At 42.1% G+C, this 20,306-nt stretch overlaps 1 protein-coding gene across 6 annotated transcripts in view; it reads right to left on the bottom strand.

The window, feature by feature from the left end:
* nectin1b (nectin cell adhesion molecule 1b) overlaps positions 1 to 20,306 on the bottom strand; it is a 188,885-nt gene that overhangs the window by 79,343 nt on the left and 89,236 nt on the right. Inside the window, exon 6 of one of the 6 annotated variants that reach the window (XM_015337745.2) lies at positions 1,302 to 14,905. The exons of the other annotated variants lie outside the window; for them this stretch is intronic. Coding sequence (XP_015193231.2) covers positions 14,400 to 14,905 — 506 coding nt within the window. The 3' untranslated portion in view covers positions 1,302 to 14,399. Of the gene's footprint in view, positions 1 to 1,301; positions 14,906 to 20,306 lie in introns of those variants that run through there. 6 annotated transcript variants of the gene reach the window in all.

Genomic DNA, 20,306 nt, shown 5'->3' with positions numbered 1-20,306 from the left:
TTCAGGGTTTTGGAGTCATGGGACCAAGAAGTTAACAGCTGCAGTACACCCTGCAGCTGCAGCTTTCTATATTACACTTGACTCCTGTTTTGCATGCATGCTGCTAAGCACCATCCTTATTTCACAAAGAATCAATGCACACTCTTGACAGCCTTGACTTTTGTTAGGTTTGTTAAGTATTTTAAACACTGGGCAAGTGGGCCCTGGGTTGGGTTCTGGACTGAGGCCCGACCCAGCAAAGCTGGCAGAGTTGTGTCATGTCAAGATGGGCAGTGTTACTTTCGCTTGCGTCAAGCGATGCTTTCTCACACTATCTTGCCATTCACCCCAAATGTTTAGCACACTGCAGCAAACGTGGAGGGAGCTCTTGCTGAGCAAGAGGGGAAACTGCTGAAGTACAGTGTTGCCAGTACAGGGATGCCAGTCTAGTACAGGGCACACACACATGAGCATTCACTGTCGGACACGTCTGGGAGGCCCATCAACCTGCACCAAGAATGGTGCCTTTGGTCCATGAGATGGAAACACACATGTGGAGACAGATACACATCTAGAGGAACACAGCAGGCTGTAATCAAAATGTATTTCAGAAAGCGCTGGATCATTTTACTTTTCTGAAATTATACCATATTCTTATTTTTTCCCGTTGCTTTACTATTAGGTTGAAATAGCAATGCCTCTCACAACCCTACTGAACAATGAGTTAGAAAAAAGCACAGAGCTGGTAAACTCAGACAAGGAAAAAAAAATCTGATAAACAAACAAACATTTTAATTGCCCGTATGTTTTTGTCTGCAGCAGCAGATTTGACCCTGTACCTCGGCCCTCAGCCCTGTCATTAGCCAGCTGTGAGCAGGATTCCTGAGGCAGTGATGCACATTCGCTCACGCGCTGTCTGCGCTGGAGCAGTGGAGCACAGGTGACTCACCGCCCTCCCGCGTACCTGCGTCGCTGGGAGCTCTCAGAGTTGTCAATGAGAGTCATTTCACAGATTCTGCTTCAGGGCGCAATGGAGCTTGGCCCCACAGACGAGATTCAGAGGGAAGCAAACTCCTCGTTCTCCCCTGTGACGATTCAAGCACTGAGCCAAGTTAACAAATTGCCCATTCAAAAGCTTCATAGAACAAAAAAAAAAGTGGCAAGAAATGCCCAGAGATGCGAAGCCACAAGGGGGAAAACACACACAAGGGGAGGAAAATGAACGGCTGCTTTTTCCTGTGTTCCTGCGTGAATGTTCGTGTGTATTTCTCTTCTCGTTGTAGTATGATGAACGACCCAGACAAAAGGAGACCAACAGCCCGCGCAGTCCATTTCTTGCATTTATTTAAAAAATGAGCATTTAATACACATTAGTCTTCACAGACTTCACCACAATTGTAATTTAGTTTTTTACAGTAACAGCGGGTTCTTTTCCCATCGTACCAAGCACAGAGGAAAAAAAAACACAAACAGGGGGGATGAGTACAAATGTAGTCAATCGGACATCTTAATAAGAAACAACTTACACTGAAAATGAAATAAAACATAATAAATCATAAGATATAAAAACAATAATTAAACAAAAATACAGTACAGGTTACAAAATGCATTTATATGCGTATACATACAGTACATGTATACTGTATATACACACAGGCACATTTAAAAAAAATCACAATTATTACACCGATTTTCAATGTTATCATCATTTCTTCAGAAAGGCAAGCGTGTGCTACTAAAATTTATTTTGCACAGCTAATCTGTTAGTCTAACAGGCGAAAGTTATTGGCAACAACCTCATTTTCCATTTCGCTGTTGCCTTATGGCACTCTTTATCACTGGAGCTGGTACAGCATATCCTTAATTAGGCTTCATAATGACACACTGCTAACCCTCTATAATCACACGCCACTCTGGTGCTTAAAAAAGCAACAATACTCGGTCGTGAGTCTTTTGTGTCTGAGACCCATATGGAAAATTGCACAAGCCTTGACCATCTTCTTCTGTTTTTGATGGATTTTTCAAATGGGTTTCTACTATGCCTCTAATCAAATGTAAAAAAAAATCTATAAAGAGAACAATTTTCAATAGCAGCCAAACAAATAGTTGCAGTCAAGCACTCCCTTCACATCCAGATGTGAGTCAAGAGACAGGGATCAAAGAGAAATGTCAACTTAAAAACGACTTAAAGAACATCTTTGGGTGGGGGAAATTTCAGTACCTGAGACTTTAAAAATTGGCAAAAGTTGAATTCCTTTGTTTTCATTCTGGTTGGTTTCAGAATGGATGCTAGTCTATATTCAAGCCCATGAGTCTGATGCTGATCTCGTTTTCCGAAGCGTTAAGCAGGTTGAGTATATGTGAATGGCATGCTAGTCCATCACAAAGTTATGTCCTCCCCCAGACTGCTGGTACTGACTTGGATAGGTGGGCAGACTGGAAGCGCTACAGTATCTTGCCCAAGGGTACACATGCCGTGTCCACTGTAGACACACAACCTTCCGGTTGCAAGTTCAGAGCCCTAACCACTGCTCAGCGCTGACCATAAGCTGGTAACAGTAGAGATAAAACACTTCTGCAATTCATTTTTGCCAAAGTGAATTGATCATGGTATTTTGGCGATGCTTTTCTTACGTTCAGAGTGCTTTACTACACTTGACCACGATGCAGCATGTTTCTAACAGCTCGCTCACTAGCAGGTTCTTCTGTGGCCCAGAGAGGTCAAGCACAGAGTGATCGTTTGTGAGAATTATTGCACAAGTAGGACAAAACCACATGAGTGTGAAAACACAACGATAATTTCACCTGCAGAAGAATATCTAAAAGGTTCACTCAGTTTTCCATCTCTGTTTGACACCAAAATGTCAAATGCACTTAACAAGAGTTTTTAAGATTCAATAGCTCTGACCTTCAGGATAATATCCATTTGTTGCTCAACAGCCTTCTATCCAAATCCCTCCATATACACAAAAAAAACTATACTTTTGTACGCTAGATGCTTAAAATCCCATTGTGCTTTTATGCCCTGGAAAAAATTATATTAAAGCAGTAACAGTTGTGAACTTGATATGATATTTGTGTGTCTTAAAAAATTACTTGTTGATATTTTTCTCGGGCAGTTCTGCTGTCTATTATTATGGGTACATAAAAGAGACTGGAAGAAATGCCTGAGTGACTAAAAACTTGTAAAAAGCACAAAGGAATATAAAAAGCTGGCTCCAAACCCACATATTTATTTGAGGATTTAAACATGGTCTCAAACAGGCTTTTCGTTTTCAGTGAGATTTGTTAATGCAAAAAAAAAGCCTGCTTTTGCGGACTTCTTTGATCACTGGAGAGTTTTGTTTCAGAGCACTAAATATCAAAGAAGTAAAAAAAAACTTCCAAAACTGTTGCTAAATGGGAAGAAAATTCTTGAGAAAAACAATTTGTTTTTTAAGATCCATTGTGTCAAAACAGAAAGAACAAAAGTTTCATGGCTCATTTGTTCTTGCAGATAAAACCCGAGGTGGGCCGAATGTGAAGCGATAAGATTTAAACCTGAATGGCTCGGATCGTGTTTGCCCAGTTTCTGAGAAGTTGCATGAAATCCGATTGAACAGTTGGCCTCTCCTGCTGCTGTAATATTATCTCTGTTAACAGTACAAACGCACTCAAGGCTGTCTTAAAATGCAGATGCAAAGCACATTTATCAGTTGTGCATAGTTTGCTGATGACTTTGTTGTCCTTTAAGCGCTGATTGTATGTTCTAACCTTTCACCTTGAGACCCTTTTTTTACTGGCTTTTATACCTGTTGTCTCTTTATCTCTCTTTGGTTGAAATAAGGCAGAACCTTGTCTGCATTTCAGCGATTGCAACATGACGTGACCAGCTGAAGATCCCATTTTATATACATTTAATATACGGTATGAGTCTAGTCTCTTTAATGTACTGTTTTGTAAAGAGGTGTATATACCCTCTAGCTCCAACACCTTCCAAACACTCCATTTCTATGCGTGATGAGCACGGAAAATGTTCCAAAAGGGGCAAAACATTCTGCTTCACCCTCAAAACTAAGCTTAGTGCTGGGGAGGGACAGTAGTTTGGTCAAATTCTCACTAAGATGACAAGACAACAAAGTGTATAGAGATGAGCATAATTTAGGTGGTGGAGAAACCCGGCTGGCTGAGCCCAGGGTCGAGGCAGAGCAGGTTGATGCAGCTCTTTTGCACCCACATGGTGAGGGGGCGTCGCCTACGGGGGGGGGGGTCTCCTGCTTGGCCAGCAGGAAGTGAGGAGTGGGGCAGGGGAAGAGATAGGCTAGGGCCAGAGGAGTGGAGGGTTTGCAGGTTCATATCCCAGGCAGGACACCGTTGTGAACCCGATATGATGCTGCTGCCGCGCCCTGGAGAAGAGTAATCACCTCTCCAGTTCCGCTGCTCCAGGATGTCATTACCAACGGGAGTTTGCTCTCAAGTCTCTCTACTTGTTAAGTCAAGGATTGGATCATAAGCAGCTGAGGGTTTCTTTGCAGCAGGGCAGGAAATGGGGCGGATGAAGGAGGGGATGGCTGAGAAGGAAAAGACCACAGGGAGCTCTGGAGCTCCAGGCAGGTGAGTCGGCAGAGCAGGGAAAAGCAAACGGCGTCTCGAAGGTGGGGCGAGAGGGGACTCCCCCTGAATGAGGGTCGGATCACTCGGCCCAGCTGGGCAGGAGCCGGTGGGAGCAAGGACATGGGTCGGAGCCCAGCACTGGCGCCGAATGGAGCAGGGACTGTCAGGAACGACAGGGCGAAACATCAGAGAGGAAGATGTGGAGGGCAGGGTCTGTCTCTCAAGAGCAAACAGCGAGTGGGAAGAAAGACGCGCGGTGGGCGCTCAGGAGACGAGATATTTATGCACAAGTTTAAAATAATAATAATAATAAACTTTATTTTATATAGTGCCTTTAAAGGTGGCTTCTCAAAGCGCTTAATCTGACCTCCTCCCAAACTTCTGTTTACAAACCGCATTTGTCAGACGTGTTTCTCACCAACGATCATTTTGTAAGCTTAAAAAAAAAACTGCCGAGAGCAAATTTGTTTTCCGCACCGTTAGACAACATCTGCCTATTTCATTGGCGTGCTTTGGCTGCTCTGTTTATCTTGTCTTTCAAAGAAACTGCTTTCGCTATAAATGTAGGAACTGTACTGGATTTCAGAAAAAAACAGCAATGTAAAATGAAAAAAAAAAACGTTTTTAGAACGTCTTCTAATATTCCCTTTCAAAAAGTTTGCTGTTCACTCAACAAGGTCCAGATTGAAAATGTCAATTCAAAGTGAAAAAAGTGAGAAAGTCTTTTATGGTATATACTGTACTCTTTTTAGCCATAGGAACCAACAGAAAAAAAAATCAGTTATTTAATAACTATTTTCTGACATGAAGGATCTAACACGAATACATAGGCATTTCATATTATGTGAGAATAAACAGCATAATGTACAAATGCTGAACATTTCAAGATATGCACGTCGAACCTCTGTTCTCTGAGGAACAAACTGTACAAATTCTTTCAAATTATGATATAATGTGACTCAGTCAACATCGCCTCCAAGTCCTTGGACTATGTCTCTCTTTGCACAGTTTTGGCTTGACATTGAAAACAAGGTACAATAACAAGACAGAAGACACTTCCTGTGCAAAACGTTTCAGAGGTTTGTGAGTGTAGATTACAATGCCTCTGGGAATCCCTCTGGTAAACCCTTTTGTAAATCTCATCCCCTCCATATAAATGGTTATTTTATATGCAGGGAATAAGATTTATAAAACGGTTTACAAAATTCAACAATAACACTTTTTCATTTTTCTCGAGTGTTGATGAGAATCTGATTTAAAAAATTGAAGTCTGTGCTACTGGAAGCTCCCATCACAGCCTCCATCCCATGTTAAAGTTTCATGTTAATTAAACTAAAAAGGAGAATACATTTGCACATGGTTTAGTTCATTTCTCACAACCCAATGTGAAACTGTTATTTATGTGCACTCAAAATAGTACATACAGTAGTATAAAACATAGTAACTACTGGGTATATCGTGTCTTAATTGACACGACGGATCTATTATGTACTATAGCTGAAAATCGAAGCTTTATTAAATAAATCCAAATGACAGCAAAAGGCCTGACTTTGTCTTCCTAAGAGAAGACTACAAACACCACTTCCACAAACCTTCCAATAACAACTACAGTAACCATTCATAGAATAAAAAAGACTGCTCGCTCCTACAGTGGAGCATATCTCACCATACTTTGAAACAAATTATTTACAATGTGAAACACTCAGGTTCTCCCTTATGAAAAGCATTTCCTCTGAATCCCAAACCTTTATCATTTCATTTGCTCAAGACCGAACAAAGGGAAATACAAGAACAAAGTGCTCCTTCTTTGATTGATAGAAACAGCTGTTCTGGAGCTCTGGTCTGTGTTGTAATGAACGTGTTACAGATGTCCATGCACAAGGCCACAATTTGTATCTTGCTGTGTCAAAAAAAAACTTTCAACTGTTTTGGCCTCTTCCACAAGATATGGTGCTATCTGTTTTGATAACTCTGTCACCAGGCTGCTGAGAAACTGAAAGAAATAACTTGGTTTCATGCAGCACGTATCAATCATTCCTGTCTTTTGTATTCTTTCACAGGTCAACTAAGATAGGATTAAACAACACTGTTACCAACTTTTTAAGGACAGTACAGAGAATAAAATAAAATACACTAAGCCATCTCACCAGGTATAGGCCTACAACAAGCTCTCCAACCCTTGGAGTGTCCCTAAGGGGTCTCAATTCACTTAGTCAACCTAAATCACCTGTTTATTATTTTTTTAAATAAGGAACACTTGAAAGTTACTGATCAATTACACAAGTAATTTGTTTAATTAAAGGATCTCAGAGCCTTGAGGGCTTGAAGGCTATACTGATTTTTGTTCCAAATGATCTCTAAATTACTTAATTTAACACATAACCTGCTCAATTGATTGCAGTTAAGCTGTCCTAGGTATTTAGAACTTGATAATTTCATGGTTACCTGTATAAAGCCTGTTGATCAGAACTCTCTGGGATGAGGACTGGACCATCCTGGGTGACAGTGAAGGATAAGTGGGACTGCATCCTCTGCTTGAAGAAAATACTGATTTTTCAACCATTTCCAATTCCAACAATCCACCGACACATACAGCAAGACCAATTAAATAATAGTTTTAGTTTGACTGTGCTCATTGCATTCTAGAAGCTGCAAGACCTTTAATGTATCATTTATTTTAACCAGACCCCTTAAAGAGAGGAATCATTCAACTGTATACATAAGAACTACTAATATTCATCCATCAAAAGGTTAAAAAAACACTTTGGTTTAATAAATTCTAGGTATCAATTCAGACACTCCCATCTTCTTAAAAACATTTAATTAATTAATTAAATATACCTGCAACCAGCTTTTTCCATAAATACTAGAAATGAATTTTACTCAATTGTGTTGCTTTCATATTAGAGACAGACATTATGTTGCTTCTCCGGTTTATTAACAGCAAGCGTACTAGTTATCAGAAAGTTCCTTATGTGTGAAGGAACACATTACCTAGCACCTAGGTCAGCACAGACACTCAAAATCAGTTTAGTATCCAGTAAATGGCATCAAAAATACGTTGGTGGTTTAAGAAAACCTTTAATGAGTTGAAATTAAAAAAAAAAAACAATAAATTGTTTTCCCATCTTTGGGCACTATTTACAATACTGAATTTCTGAATATGTGGCATCCCACATCACCTATACATTCAGAGATTTACCTAAATATTACTTTCTGTGTCCTGCGTATATATTTTTATATACAATTTCATAAAAGGAATTGCCCATATCTACTCAGATATAGAACAGATATACTCTACACTCTACACACAGGAGAGGGGAATGATCTAAAAGCCCATTGGCGTTTCTGATTATTTATCAGCATTCAGGTAGTCTATACAGCCACAGTAAATCTAGACAAAAAAGGATATCTCGGGTACTTTATTCAGTATATACATTATTTACACTGGAACGTTAAGCTCTGAAGCCAGAACTTGGTAATGCAGTTAATGAAGCCAGATGCTACTGAATATTGGTTAGGAATTTTAAAAGACAAAACCGCTATTCAAAAACAGAAGTAAAACTTACAAGATGAACTTTTTGTACACAGTCACAATACATAGATGTTTAGGGGGTTTTGAACTGGTAACATACAGTCCGTTGCAAAAAGTATTCACCGCTTTCCAAAGTGGTCCTGTTTTTAAGGTAAATATTTTTAATCCAAGCTAGAATGCTCAAACTGAAAACCTTTATGGGTGAAAGAAGTTAAATACCAACAGAAAAAGAAAACTCAAAAACTAAAATATCTTGATGCAGACAGTACGTATGCAGCAGCTTTCCCATGGAAGACCTGCGTTAGCACAGATTGCACAAAGTGACAGAAGCAACGATTAGTTGAATGGCCTCTGTGGCCGGTAATAATGAATCACAAAGTTTCAGAATAAATGCAACGGTTTCTGTACGTTCCCTCTGTCAAACAAAGACTAAACCCTGGTGACTAGGAAGCTTTCAAAATAATTCAGGGATAAAGTTAGTCGAGTTCAGATCAGGGAACGGAAAGAAATATTCAAAGACGCTGAATGGACGTCCACCAAATTCAGAAGGAGGAGGCCTAGATCGAGTTATCCCTCTTAACTGAGCAGCCAGGCATGGAGGAAGGCCAGGGGGGCTACAAGGTGACAGTCACTTTGAGAGCTCAGTGGGCTGAGACCAGAGAAAATGAAACCCCTGTTACTCCACAAAACTGGCCTGTATGGCAGAGTAACAGAATAAACCCCTCAGATCCTGCATGGAGTTTGTAGCAAAGCAGTTAAGCGATACTGCAAACATGCAGCAAAATGCATTGTGGTCAGACATGAGAAAATTGGAACTTTTTGGTTACCATCTGGTGCGAAAGCAACACAGCTCATCACCCAGACAGCAGCTCCCTGCTCTCGAGCACAGTGGTGGCAGCATGATGAAGGGGCTGCTTCTCGTCAGCAGGGACTGTGAAGCTTGCCAATGTTGAGGGGCAACTCGACGGAGCAAAGTACTGGCAAATCCCGGAGGAAAACTCGCTTCAGTCTTCTGAAGACCTAAACCTGGGACAGAAACCAACCTTTCCACGGAACAGCGATCGGAAGGACAAGGCCAGAGTGGCTCAGTCAAGGCCCTGACTAAAATCAGACAGAAAATCCGCGGCAGGACTTGAAAATTGCTGTCCATTAACAATCTCCACCCGACTCGGCAGAGCCTGGGGAAGTCTGGCCCACCTCAGTGTTTACAGTTCACAGAGGCTTAGCTAAAAGGACTCCGAGGTGCAATTGCTTTCAAAGGTGCTTCCAGCAAGTACTGACTCAGGGGTGTGAATACTTACAGGACATAATCGACATATTTTATTTCTGGATGGTTCTCTGCAATTTTATATTGAATTAATATGAACAAATGCACATACACATATTTACATAAATGTGTCCAGTTTGAGCTTTCAGGTTTTTATATACATATATTTTTATTTATTTTTGTAAACAATGCTCAACAAACTCAAAATCACGGTTAACAAAATGCAGAACAAAGGAACCCACCCCCACCCCCTGACCCCCTCCCTCTCTTTTCCACCCACAACGGCAACCCACACACCTATAGAGCAGAAAATAATTTTTAAAAAACTAAACCAGAAAGCCTATGGCTGCAACAATGAATGAGATAACGAATCTATAAAAAATGTTTATATAAAAAATAGAATAAGGATTTAACTAAGACAGTTGCTGGATCCAGTTAGTTAGCAATAGCAATAATTACAGTAGCATTGCTGCCTTGCAGTGTTGGGGCCCAGGGGTGCTGTCTGTGTGGAGTTTGCATGTTCTCTCAGTGTTCATGTGGGCTTCCCACAGTTTCAAAGACAGACTGCAGGGTTTATTGGTTTACTGGTTAATTGGTTAATTGTGTGTGTGCGCCCTGGGATGGACTGGTGTCCTTTCACAGTGCACCCTGCCTTGCACCTGCTCCTGGCCAAGATGGGCTCTATCTCCCCTGTCTCACCATGGGTACCGTGAAAAGTTTCCGGAAATAAAAAGTCCAAAATAGTCACTTTGAAAATGTGAATAGCTAATTTGGAACTTAACAAAATGGTAGGAGTGAATACTTTTTCAAGGCACTGTACTCTCTTCACTCTTATCGTTACACACGAAGCAACGATGTCCCGCTGAAGTGATGGCACTGCTTTGCTTACCACTGAAAACACAAACGTTTGCCATACTTTTCTTAAAGAGTAAACTTTCTGACTTTGGTCTACAGAGACAAAGCATTTCAATTTATAACTGAAAATATTCTCTAAAAATCACCCTTCTGGGTCCTTTTGACATAATGAGAGTTTGATTAAATCTGACTTTGCCTTCCATATCTTCGCTGAGCCCAATTTTCCCTGTAAAGTGGGGAAACTGTGGGCAAATTGCCCATCTAATTTGCTTATTATGAAGTGAGCAGTTTGCCCACAGGAAAAATGAAGACCATTATATAAGATAGATTTCCATTTTGCAGCTTTTGTAATAGCTATCTGAAAATCATGAGCAAATTGTTCTCTGGGTGGGGGGGAGCTCTGAAAATGACTGTGTTCATTGTTGTATATTTAAAAAGGGACTTAGAAAACTAAAGGAAAGTACAGTATTGCTTTCCCAGGCATTCCTACAGCCACTCCAGCTTATTCAAGATCCAGAGCTGTCAAGGGAACTCTCCACCTCACACTTGTTTTCCACGATGTTCGGTACTTTGCAGGTCATACCTGCCCAATTTGGACCTGCTAATTGTTTCTTTGTGTTTCTGTTCATGGCAAACGACTCCTGGACTGGACAGGAAGAACGGGGGAAGAGCTGACATGTCTCCTGGAGACTTGTTGGTGAGGAGGCACATCTCTTGCTTACATGAGCTCGAAACATGTACTTTAGGTGCTCAGAAAATCTGTTATGAGATATGAGAGAGCACTGGCCAGCTAATCCCATGCCTACACTAGAGGGCACTAAACTGACTGAGCACTGCTGTTTGGGGGAATTGGTTTGCAATGTGATCCTGGCTCAAGCTCACAGTCTGGACTGCAGAGCTCAATCTGCTCACATGATGTAGCCATTTGAGTTCCCACTAGCCCTGTGATAGACTTCTGGGCTTCTGGGTTGAAACTGAAAAACCCTGAACATCAGCCACAAACTGTTCTAGAGCTACACCTCCAAGGCTAAATTGCCAGTCAGATTCAATTACTGTTCTTCACTTCAGTTTCGCTTCGTGTCTGTGGTATAACATACCCAGCCACAGCACCAGTTGTTGGGCCAGTTCCTTCGCGTGAGAATTTAGACAAGTGGTAACAAATTCTTGGATTAAAGTTCGAAATTAAAAAAATGTTAGAGCCTCTGTTCCATTGAAGGTGCTGCAATGGTCTTGATTTTAAAACATTGTTGCCACGACCTCTATGGTAAGTAAATTGAATGCATTCATGTTCACCATCATAGTTCCTATTGGCTGACACTCTGGATGAGACATTCTATATACAGTAGACTTCTTTCTAGCCCATCCTTAACGTGGGCAATTTTGAAAACTCTGAAACATCAGACAGCGGTCATAATAACAATTTGCAATGAACATGTATTCTATGTACTGTAGGTGCCTATTTTGCCAACTCTGCTTAGCTCCTGCTTGTTCTGTCAGTGAATGTGTATCAGTTAGTTGCCCTATAAAAATGAAGGGTTTCTATTGTTAACATCGTACATGAGTAGAAGTCAATGCAGAAACTGTAACTTGTACACATATATTTGTATAGAATATGCAATGTACAGAAAAAGTTATTTCTATAGATACTTGGAGACAACAGCTGACTTTTCTCTATAAGAAATGATCGTGCATATATTTTTCCTGTACAGTATTCACCAACAGAGGGTCAACAGAAATAAAAAAACACAGAACTCTCCATGTTCTTATTTTCTTTTAAGCTGATAGCACTAACTCCGGTGTGTGGAATCATGGTTTTGAGCAGTGTGGCTCTGCTCCTCGCAGTGGCAGCTGTGATGGGAAATCTTGCCAGGCCTTAGACTGATAGCACCAGTCTTTGTCACTGAATCTTATCTCTTTCACAAGCAGCGCCTGCACACCCCACAACGCAGAATCCAGCTCCCTCTCAAATACTGACAAGTGCTCTCCCGGTTCAGCCTGCGCCACGAATGGAGACCAACCACTCCGCTCTTTAAAAAAAAAAGCTGATAAAAGCTGTTTTTTTTCCAGTCAGGCAGATTTCACCAGCCTTTCATTAAGGTTTTTTTTTTCTCTCTCTCTGCTCATTTGATTTCCTGTTGCACTTCTTGTTCGTTTTTAATGAGAAACTCCGCTGCCTGTCTTCAGGTCCTCTGGGAGTGGAACAAGGCACTGCGGAAAGCCGCCATCACAGGCCCAGGAGAGCTCCCAGTCCTTTCTCCTGCCACGGACACAGCCACAGGGCAGCCCTGTGTCTTTCTTCTCCGAGCCACTGCAGCGGGCAAGCCAGGAAAAAAAAATACGATATCTTCCCTGCTCCCCCACATAATTCAGGCATTATCAGTTCGTTTATGAAATATTTTTTGCGTGGGATAGCCTAGCCACCAAAAGAGTTCTGCCTTTTTTCTGTCTTCATCATCCTCCAGAAAGGCTCCACAGTGACTGATGACACGTATTCACATCTGACCCTGGACTACACGGTTCTCAGGAACAGAATGGGGTCTCAGGTTTTGTGCTTTCTCTTGTGGGATTTTTATTAAACGGACACCATTCAGATACATAATTTACACGTGTAAGGTGTCTTTTCTTTCTTTCCACACCCTTAAAAAGCCAGACTTCTTGAAATAAACACATCCAAGAATTATACAGTAGCTTTGCATTGTCTTAATGAAACTGTCCCTTCATTTCCAGCAATGTGTTTTTGCCCCCGGACCACTCCTGCTATAAAGCCGGAGAAGCCAAAAAACAACGAACGCCTTCCTTCCGCCATTCGCTTTTCCCTCTTGCAAGTACAAAGCTCTGCGGAAAGAAACCGTTTCGAAGATCACTGTCCATCACTGCTGAAACAATATTGAAAAATACTGTCATTTTCATGTCACTGATAACGGAGCAACGGAACAGTACAAACCCCTGTTCAATTAAGACACCATTCAAATCAGTTTCACAGATATTAGCTCGCAGCTTCAGTTTCTTTCTCTTTCCTCGTCTTAGGATTTGCCAATGTGGTTGCCCCCCCATCCCTGTTAAGATTAATAAAATATTATATCCCTCTCCCTCACTATAGTGCTAAATATGAAATTCCACTGATACAAAGCAGGATAATACAAGATACTGTACAGGTCCACAACGCAAATGCTGTTTACAACACTGATGAAGAGTGATGCTAAACCAGGTCGAAGGAACTCAGAGCTTGAAAGATGCATTTCATATATCTTTGGAAATTGAGTTCTTAAGATTAAAGAGTCTTGGTTTTCTAAAAGCCTGACCCCCATATGCTCTAGACAGCAATGTAATACATTCTCAGATGAAGATTCTGCATGTCAATCACTGTTTAGGGAGAGGGGAAGGAGCAGGAGGCTGCTGTAGAAGACTATGTCTGCAGAAATGATGCAATGCTGATCTTTATAAGAGCAAATCAACACTGTTAGTAAGCAAGTCAGCAGCCACCGGACTCGCTTTGCAATACAGAAATTCTGACCAGTTCTTTTTTAATCTTCCCAACCCTCAAAACGTACGATAAAATAACTTTTATGCAGCTTCTGAAATGTCATGTTACTATTGACCCTCATCCCCCAAACAAATACATTTACATTAAAAAAATGATAACAATAAAACAACAATAAAAAATCATATATCCAGTGTAGAACTTTCACAAGACACACCCCCTTTCAAAAGCAAAAAAAACAACCCTTAAAATATCGAGTACGTTCATTTTCGTGTTTCCTGTTTTTACGTAGTTCATACATAAACTGTAACAAGAAAAAAAAATGAATATATAAAAAAATCACACATAAAATACAGTTATTAACAAGCAACCAGCCTTCCGGCCTAAAAAAAGTCAATGACGGTTGGCGTCAGTCCTTTTTCTTGTTTTTCTAAGCAGAATGATTTTTAATAGCATTTTAGCCTAACGTGATGAGGTGTTGTCAAGCTGATGTTGCAAGTTCTCGGATCTCGGTGTTTGAACTTTCTCGTCGTGAGCTTGATTCAATGGGTTCTGATGGGTGTGCTGTCGGGCTGGAGCTCAAGGAATGGATCTGAAGGAGGGGTGGCGAATGACAGAGGGGTGGGGGACGGGGAGGTGTAGAGGGGGGTGAGTAGGGAGGGAGGGGGCGACGTCTGGGGTGCATGCCGCTACACGTACCACTCTTTCTTTGAAATGACAGAGCCGTCAGTTTGGGAGACCATGTCGTCGGCGATCTCAGGTTCGGGGTCGTACTGGAAAGCCAGAGTCCGTTCGTCGTACTCGCGGCTCTCGCCTTCGTCGACCGTGAAATACGGCCTCTTCAGGTCCTCCGCGTCGGGGTCGAAATCCCGATCGCTGCCCTCGAAGCCGCCGGGCCCCCCGACGGGCGCCGGTTTCTTCTCGTCGTCCGAGTCCTCGGGGTACTGCAGGTTCTTGGGCAAGGGCGGGTGAGGGGGCAGCCCCCCGGCTTTGCTGTAGCCGTTTCCGAACACGTGCTTCTTGGTGCTGTAGTCGCCTTTGAAGGTGCGCGGGCGGCGGCGCAGGAAGACGAAGAGCAGCGCTGCGGCCACCCCCAGCAGGACGACTCCCCCCACAGCGCCCCCGATGGCGGCCCCCGAACTGTGCTCCTCCGGTGGGCTCACACGGTCCCCGGGTTGCGGGATGTTAGGGAATTCTGGGTAGGAAAAGACAGATGGAAGGGGACAGTGTGTCAGTGCCCCGGTGTGAGGAGGTGTTTTTGCGCTTGTTTTTTTTTTGGAAAGATGAGGGAAGGGAGACAGGGAAGGGAAAGCAAAAGGGAAGGCAGTAAGAGGAAGGAACCCCCTGGAACCACGTCGCTCAGCACAGCTCGCCTGCGTGTTCTGTCCTAGAGCAGCCTCGAGTCACCGGCCGCTCGAGCTACAACTCTCTCGGCCTTGAGTCGCACTGGAGCTCGTCTGAAAAGAAAGCCTACAAAGTCGACAAGAGGTCAAGGCAGCGGCTTTCCAGGAAGATCGGCCAGGATTCCCTCTGGAAAGCTAGAAAAATCGAATCTGCTGTTCCTTCTCCTCCCACCAGCTCTCAGGCACCAGCTGAGCAGAAATGAGAAACGGAAGCGTTCTTCTTCCTCTGCTTTCTCATAAAGAGACGCGTACCCGGGTCTCTGTTCGATGTATTAAATATTTTAAGCTTTTATTACTTTGTATTAACTTTGCATTAGCATGCATTAACCTCCAAGCATTCAGGATGCTATTTCTGGGACACGGCTTTGCTGCAACAGCAGTGGCGACAAATTGTTCTCTTATCTCAGCGCTGGAGGGAAACCTAATGAAATCGACAAATGTTTTGATGATCTTGCCTTCCAAACAGACACTTTATAAAGTTTGCGGAAAAACTGGGTCTCCTTTTATTCATGGGACTCACAACATTTAGCATAAGTGGAGTTTTTTTTTTTCCAAGCAAGATGAATTCATTTGTCATGAGGTTCATCTTTAGCAGCAAGAAACTGGTTTTCAAAATAAGCATGTGCCTGAGAATTCACAGTGTTATAACTGCGGTTGTTCTTGTATCATCCAGCTTTAGATAGGATTCGTTTTGAAATGTTTAACAACATTGAGCTTTGAACAACAAAGTATTCCTCAAACTAAATTATAATTAAAGATAAGTAAATTCTAATTATAACTAATTAGTGCCTCTAACTAAATTATATATTGAGTCCATACAGTATTCACACATCCAAACAGGTATTTTACCCCAGAATGATCAAGCTTATCATTACCCTGTGCTTGTTCCTTTCTTTTCAGCAACTAAAAGAAAAAGTATCAATTCTTTTAATCTGTTTTGCAATTGTAACTCATGAATACAATTATTTACTAGGCTTTAGGATAAGATAATTTTAGCACACAGGCACATAAAGAAACATCCTCATAGAAATATACAGTTTTTGAAATCTGGATTACTCCCACTATAACATCACTGCCATTTGTCTGATGCACAGTACAGGTACCACAGATGCAGCTAAACTTAATTAAAAAACACTTCAATTTAAAACTAGAACCTGGGAAAGTCGACAGGCATAATATTTAGGTTTGTTACTGAATGTAGTGCACTAACTTTTCCAAAGCATTATGAATTACAGGAGGTACAATACTCTGCCAAATATTATATGTACAGTATAACACATTAAGGACTTAGCTTTCAAATGAATGAAGAGATGAACTGCTAAGATGTAAGATTTTAAGCAATGTGTTGCCAAGATGCACTGGTCACACTCACAGATAAGTTAAAGGCCAGAAATGTCACACGACTCCTGACCTTGAATGTTCTTATTTTTATCATTATTTCTCTTTATGATTGGTACAGCGGGAAGGCAGTATAAAAAGATAACCTTGGGCAGCTTACTTTCCACAGCCCCTGTGTTTCACAGTCTCTTTACCTGAATCGTTCTGTTGCTGTTGAGTCCACTCAACGGGTTTTTAAGATGCACGGTGTGTTCATTTTTTTACATCATTTCAATGTTGTTTCTCCCACTCTGACAAAATCAGCTTTGCTAAAAGGAAAACAAGCATTGCCAGAATTCTGTGCCCTTGGACTTTTCTTGAAGAGTACAGTGAACGAGAAAAGAAAAGTAGAGTTTTTATTCTTGCACAAGGGGGGAAGCTTCACTGAAGTTTGACATCTTAAGCCTGCCATCAAGTTTTGTTTTGGAAAATATTTTCAAAATCAGCTACTTTTAGCAAAAAAAAAAAGTTTGGTTGGCATTGAAGAAAACCACGAACAGAATCTACACAATAATAAAAAGAGAACCGGGAATAGATTAGAGTAATCCATTTCTCTTCATTTTTGGAACATTCTGTCAATGCCAAAAGTTAAAGATGAGTTTTCTTTTGTGCTGCTCCTGTATTTTTCTACCAGAAATAAAGGAGGGCGTACATTTGCCCAGAAGAATTGACACCTTCAAGTTTCATCCAGAAAAAACAGAACATTTCTCTTCTCTCGGTTTTAGTTTGTTTAGGGTGAGCGGCACCGGCCCTTGTGGCAGCTGCAAACACAGCTTACATCAAGTGTAAGGGGTTGGTGTTAAGGGATGATGCTGCTCCTTGGGTGACAAACTTGTTCCTTTGGTAACTGGCGTGCAGCTCTGTGCTGCCACAAAAAAGAATTAACCCTCAAAAAAGACCGTCTGTGATCCTGTTTGCCCTAATAGCTAATCACAGCACATCAAGAGAGAGCTCCCTCCAGTGGTATATGACACTATAAATAACCTTGAAATAATACTTCTGGTGTGGCACATTCTGGCTGCCTTTTAATAATAATTGGTTACACATAAATAGCTCTTTTCTGGACACTCCACTCAAAGCACTACAGGTAATGGGGATACCGTCCACCACCACCAGTGTACAGCCCCACCTGGATGATGCAACGGCAGCCATACCGCGCCACACATCAGCTATCAGTGGGGAGGAGTGATGGAGCCAGTTCAGAGATGGGGATTATTACGAGGCCATGATTGGTAGGGGCAAATGGGAAATTTGGCCAGGACACCTGGGTAACACCCCTATTCTTTTTGGGAAACACCCTGGGATTTTTAATGACTACAGAGAGCCAGGACCTTGGTTTTACGTCTCATCTGAAGTATCCATCACTATACTGGAGCATTAGAACCCACACAGACCGGGTGAGCGCCCCCTGCTGGCCCCACTAACACCTCTTCCAGTAGCAACCTTAGCTTTCCCAGGAGGTCTCCCATCCAGGTACTGGCCAGGCTCACACCTGCTGAGCTTCAGTGGGCTGCCAGCTGTGAGTTGCAGGGTGATATGGTTGCTGGATATGCTGCTTTTACACTCTTTAACAGCCAGTAACAGTGTTGATTCAGTCCCAGGGCTTTTTTCCCCACTCTCAATCACTTTCCCGCTACCACACGTTCTGGTCTCTACAGTAATGGTCCTTATTCTTGACTGCTCCTCTCTCGGCGCTTTATTTCCTACTGAAGCACCATTGTTTCAGCAGGACCTGATGTGGGGGTGGCTGTTGGATGGGGGGGACGTCACTTTGGCAACAGGTTCATATCCTAATGGCCACAGACTGTGCCCTCTCTTTAGTTGTTTCTGGGGCTGGAAAGAAAAGAGAGTTCGACTGCTGAGAACAGAAGGAAAGGAGGGTTGAATTCCTAAAAGTGCCTTTTCAAATCAAGGCCTGCACTTTGCTCGACTCGGAGGCATGCAGCTTTTAGTGTCCACTGAAAGAAAATGAATAAAAATAACCCCGAAAAGAGAACTTGATGTCTCAAAATGAGGAGCGCAATTGGTCACAAATGGCATCATTAGAGGGTCGAACTCTGTTCTGCATGACGGCGTGTTGCTTTTGAAATGCTTAAGAGCAGCAACAATGATAACAGCAAAGATTCAAGGGGAATGTGGCACTAATGCTAAAGAAGGGAGGAAACCTCTCTATGGTTGTCACAGCATGATCGTTCTTTTTAACTCTGGCTCTACAGATGAAAAATACTGACTTGTTTATGCAACTAGCAGTGAAAAGCCCTCTTCAGCCAAGGAATGGACGATTCAAAGCAATTCCTCAGCTGAGATTAACACTCTTGATTTGCATCTCATTAAGCAGCAGTAAACAGCTTCTTGAAAAACCTAACTGCTTTTTTAAATTTTTTTTTTTAACATTGCTGGCCTGCTTTTGCCTTGTTTCTGCAGAGAAATACTGCTACAAACACAGAAAGAACCTTATGACTACATCATGTGCTGTACAATTCTGAAATATTCGTTGACTTTTCTGTGTGATTTGAACATCCACCATCGTAACCACTAGTGAGACTGCAAACTGCATTAGGTTGGACCAGAACTGAAATCATCTGCTCATGTAGCTCAGATAGATTTAGACAGATATTAAAAAACAAAAAAGTAATTATGGATATGCTGTTGTCCAAAGCAATTCACATCAACTAGTGTGGGAACAAAGTATCAACAATTGCCTGTTGTTGGTTTAGCGTTTCAACCACAGGTCAGATGGGTTTCACTGTCATCCATCACATCTTAAAAACACAAAAAAGTGGAACTTAAAATGCGGCGAAAACAGAAAAGGGCAAAAGTGGGCTTAGAAACTGGAGAGATCGGGTGCAGGCACTGTTTTAATGCAGGCACAGGCAGAATGGAGAATTCGAAGTGTAATACACCGGGAGTCCTAAAAAAAACCTTGATCACTGAATCCATTAACTTTAAAGGCTTCTGTTACAACTGGATATTTGAATGAAACAAAGGAACAAGGAAAGTTAGAAAGGTCTGGCATCGTCCGCTTTTAGTCAAAACCTTCTTTGCAGGCGTGTCTGTTAATGGTTACCAGAATGGAGAACACAGCTAATGACGTTTGTTTAATTATCAATGAATCCTTATTAATGAGTAATGTGCGTGAGACCACTTCCCATAACAGCTCTGTGAGATTGAATTGCTTGTTTCCTGAAGGTCAGGCCACTGGGCAGGCTCCTTGGTGCTCTCCCCACCAAACCTCAATGCATCCCCCAGCTCCTCTTTCCCCTGCTCAAAGGCATTCATGAAGGCACTCCTCATCCTTGTTCCCCCCAGTTCAAAGCCAAAGCCTCACGCTGCCTCACCCACCTTTCGAAACCTTCTTTTTATCTCTTTGAAAACACGAGGTCACCCTGCCTCCCTGTCTTTGTTCCTGGTGCCTCAGTGCACGCTCCACCGCCACACAGTCTCAGTACCTCCCTGGGCTGTCCCATATCTCCACAGACACCTGTGAACCCTCAGCCAAACTGATTCCATAACATGCTGCAGAAGAAATACCCACTAGGGGTGGCTGGATACACTCTCTGGTGTATTCTCTGATTTATTCCTAGAGCAATAAATAATATATCTATATACATTCACATTTTTACTGTGCCTTCCTGGACTCTGCTCTGCAGGCTCTTCTCTCAGGTCTCAGGATGTTAATGGGATTATGAGTTTGGTGGAGTATCATTAAAGAGTTGAAAGAGAGAGCAGGGGGAGGTGACCTCTGGCTGGGGACTGATCTCTGTACCATGTCCAAAACATCAGGCAGTTTGAGCGAAGGCCTTTAATCCTTTCTCG

Source organism: Lepisosteus oculatus, chromosome 23, assembly GCF_040954835.1.
Source record: "Lepisosteus oculatus isolate fLepOcu1 chromosome 23, fLepOcu1.hap2, whole genome shotgun sequence".
Taxonomy (NCBI): domain Eukaryota; kingdom Metazoa; phylum Chordata; class Actinopteri; order Semionotiformes; family Lepisosteidae; genus Lepisosteus; species Lepisosteus oculatus.
This window is presented reverse-complemented; position numbering and strand designations above follow the sequence as displayed.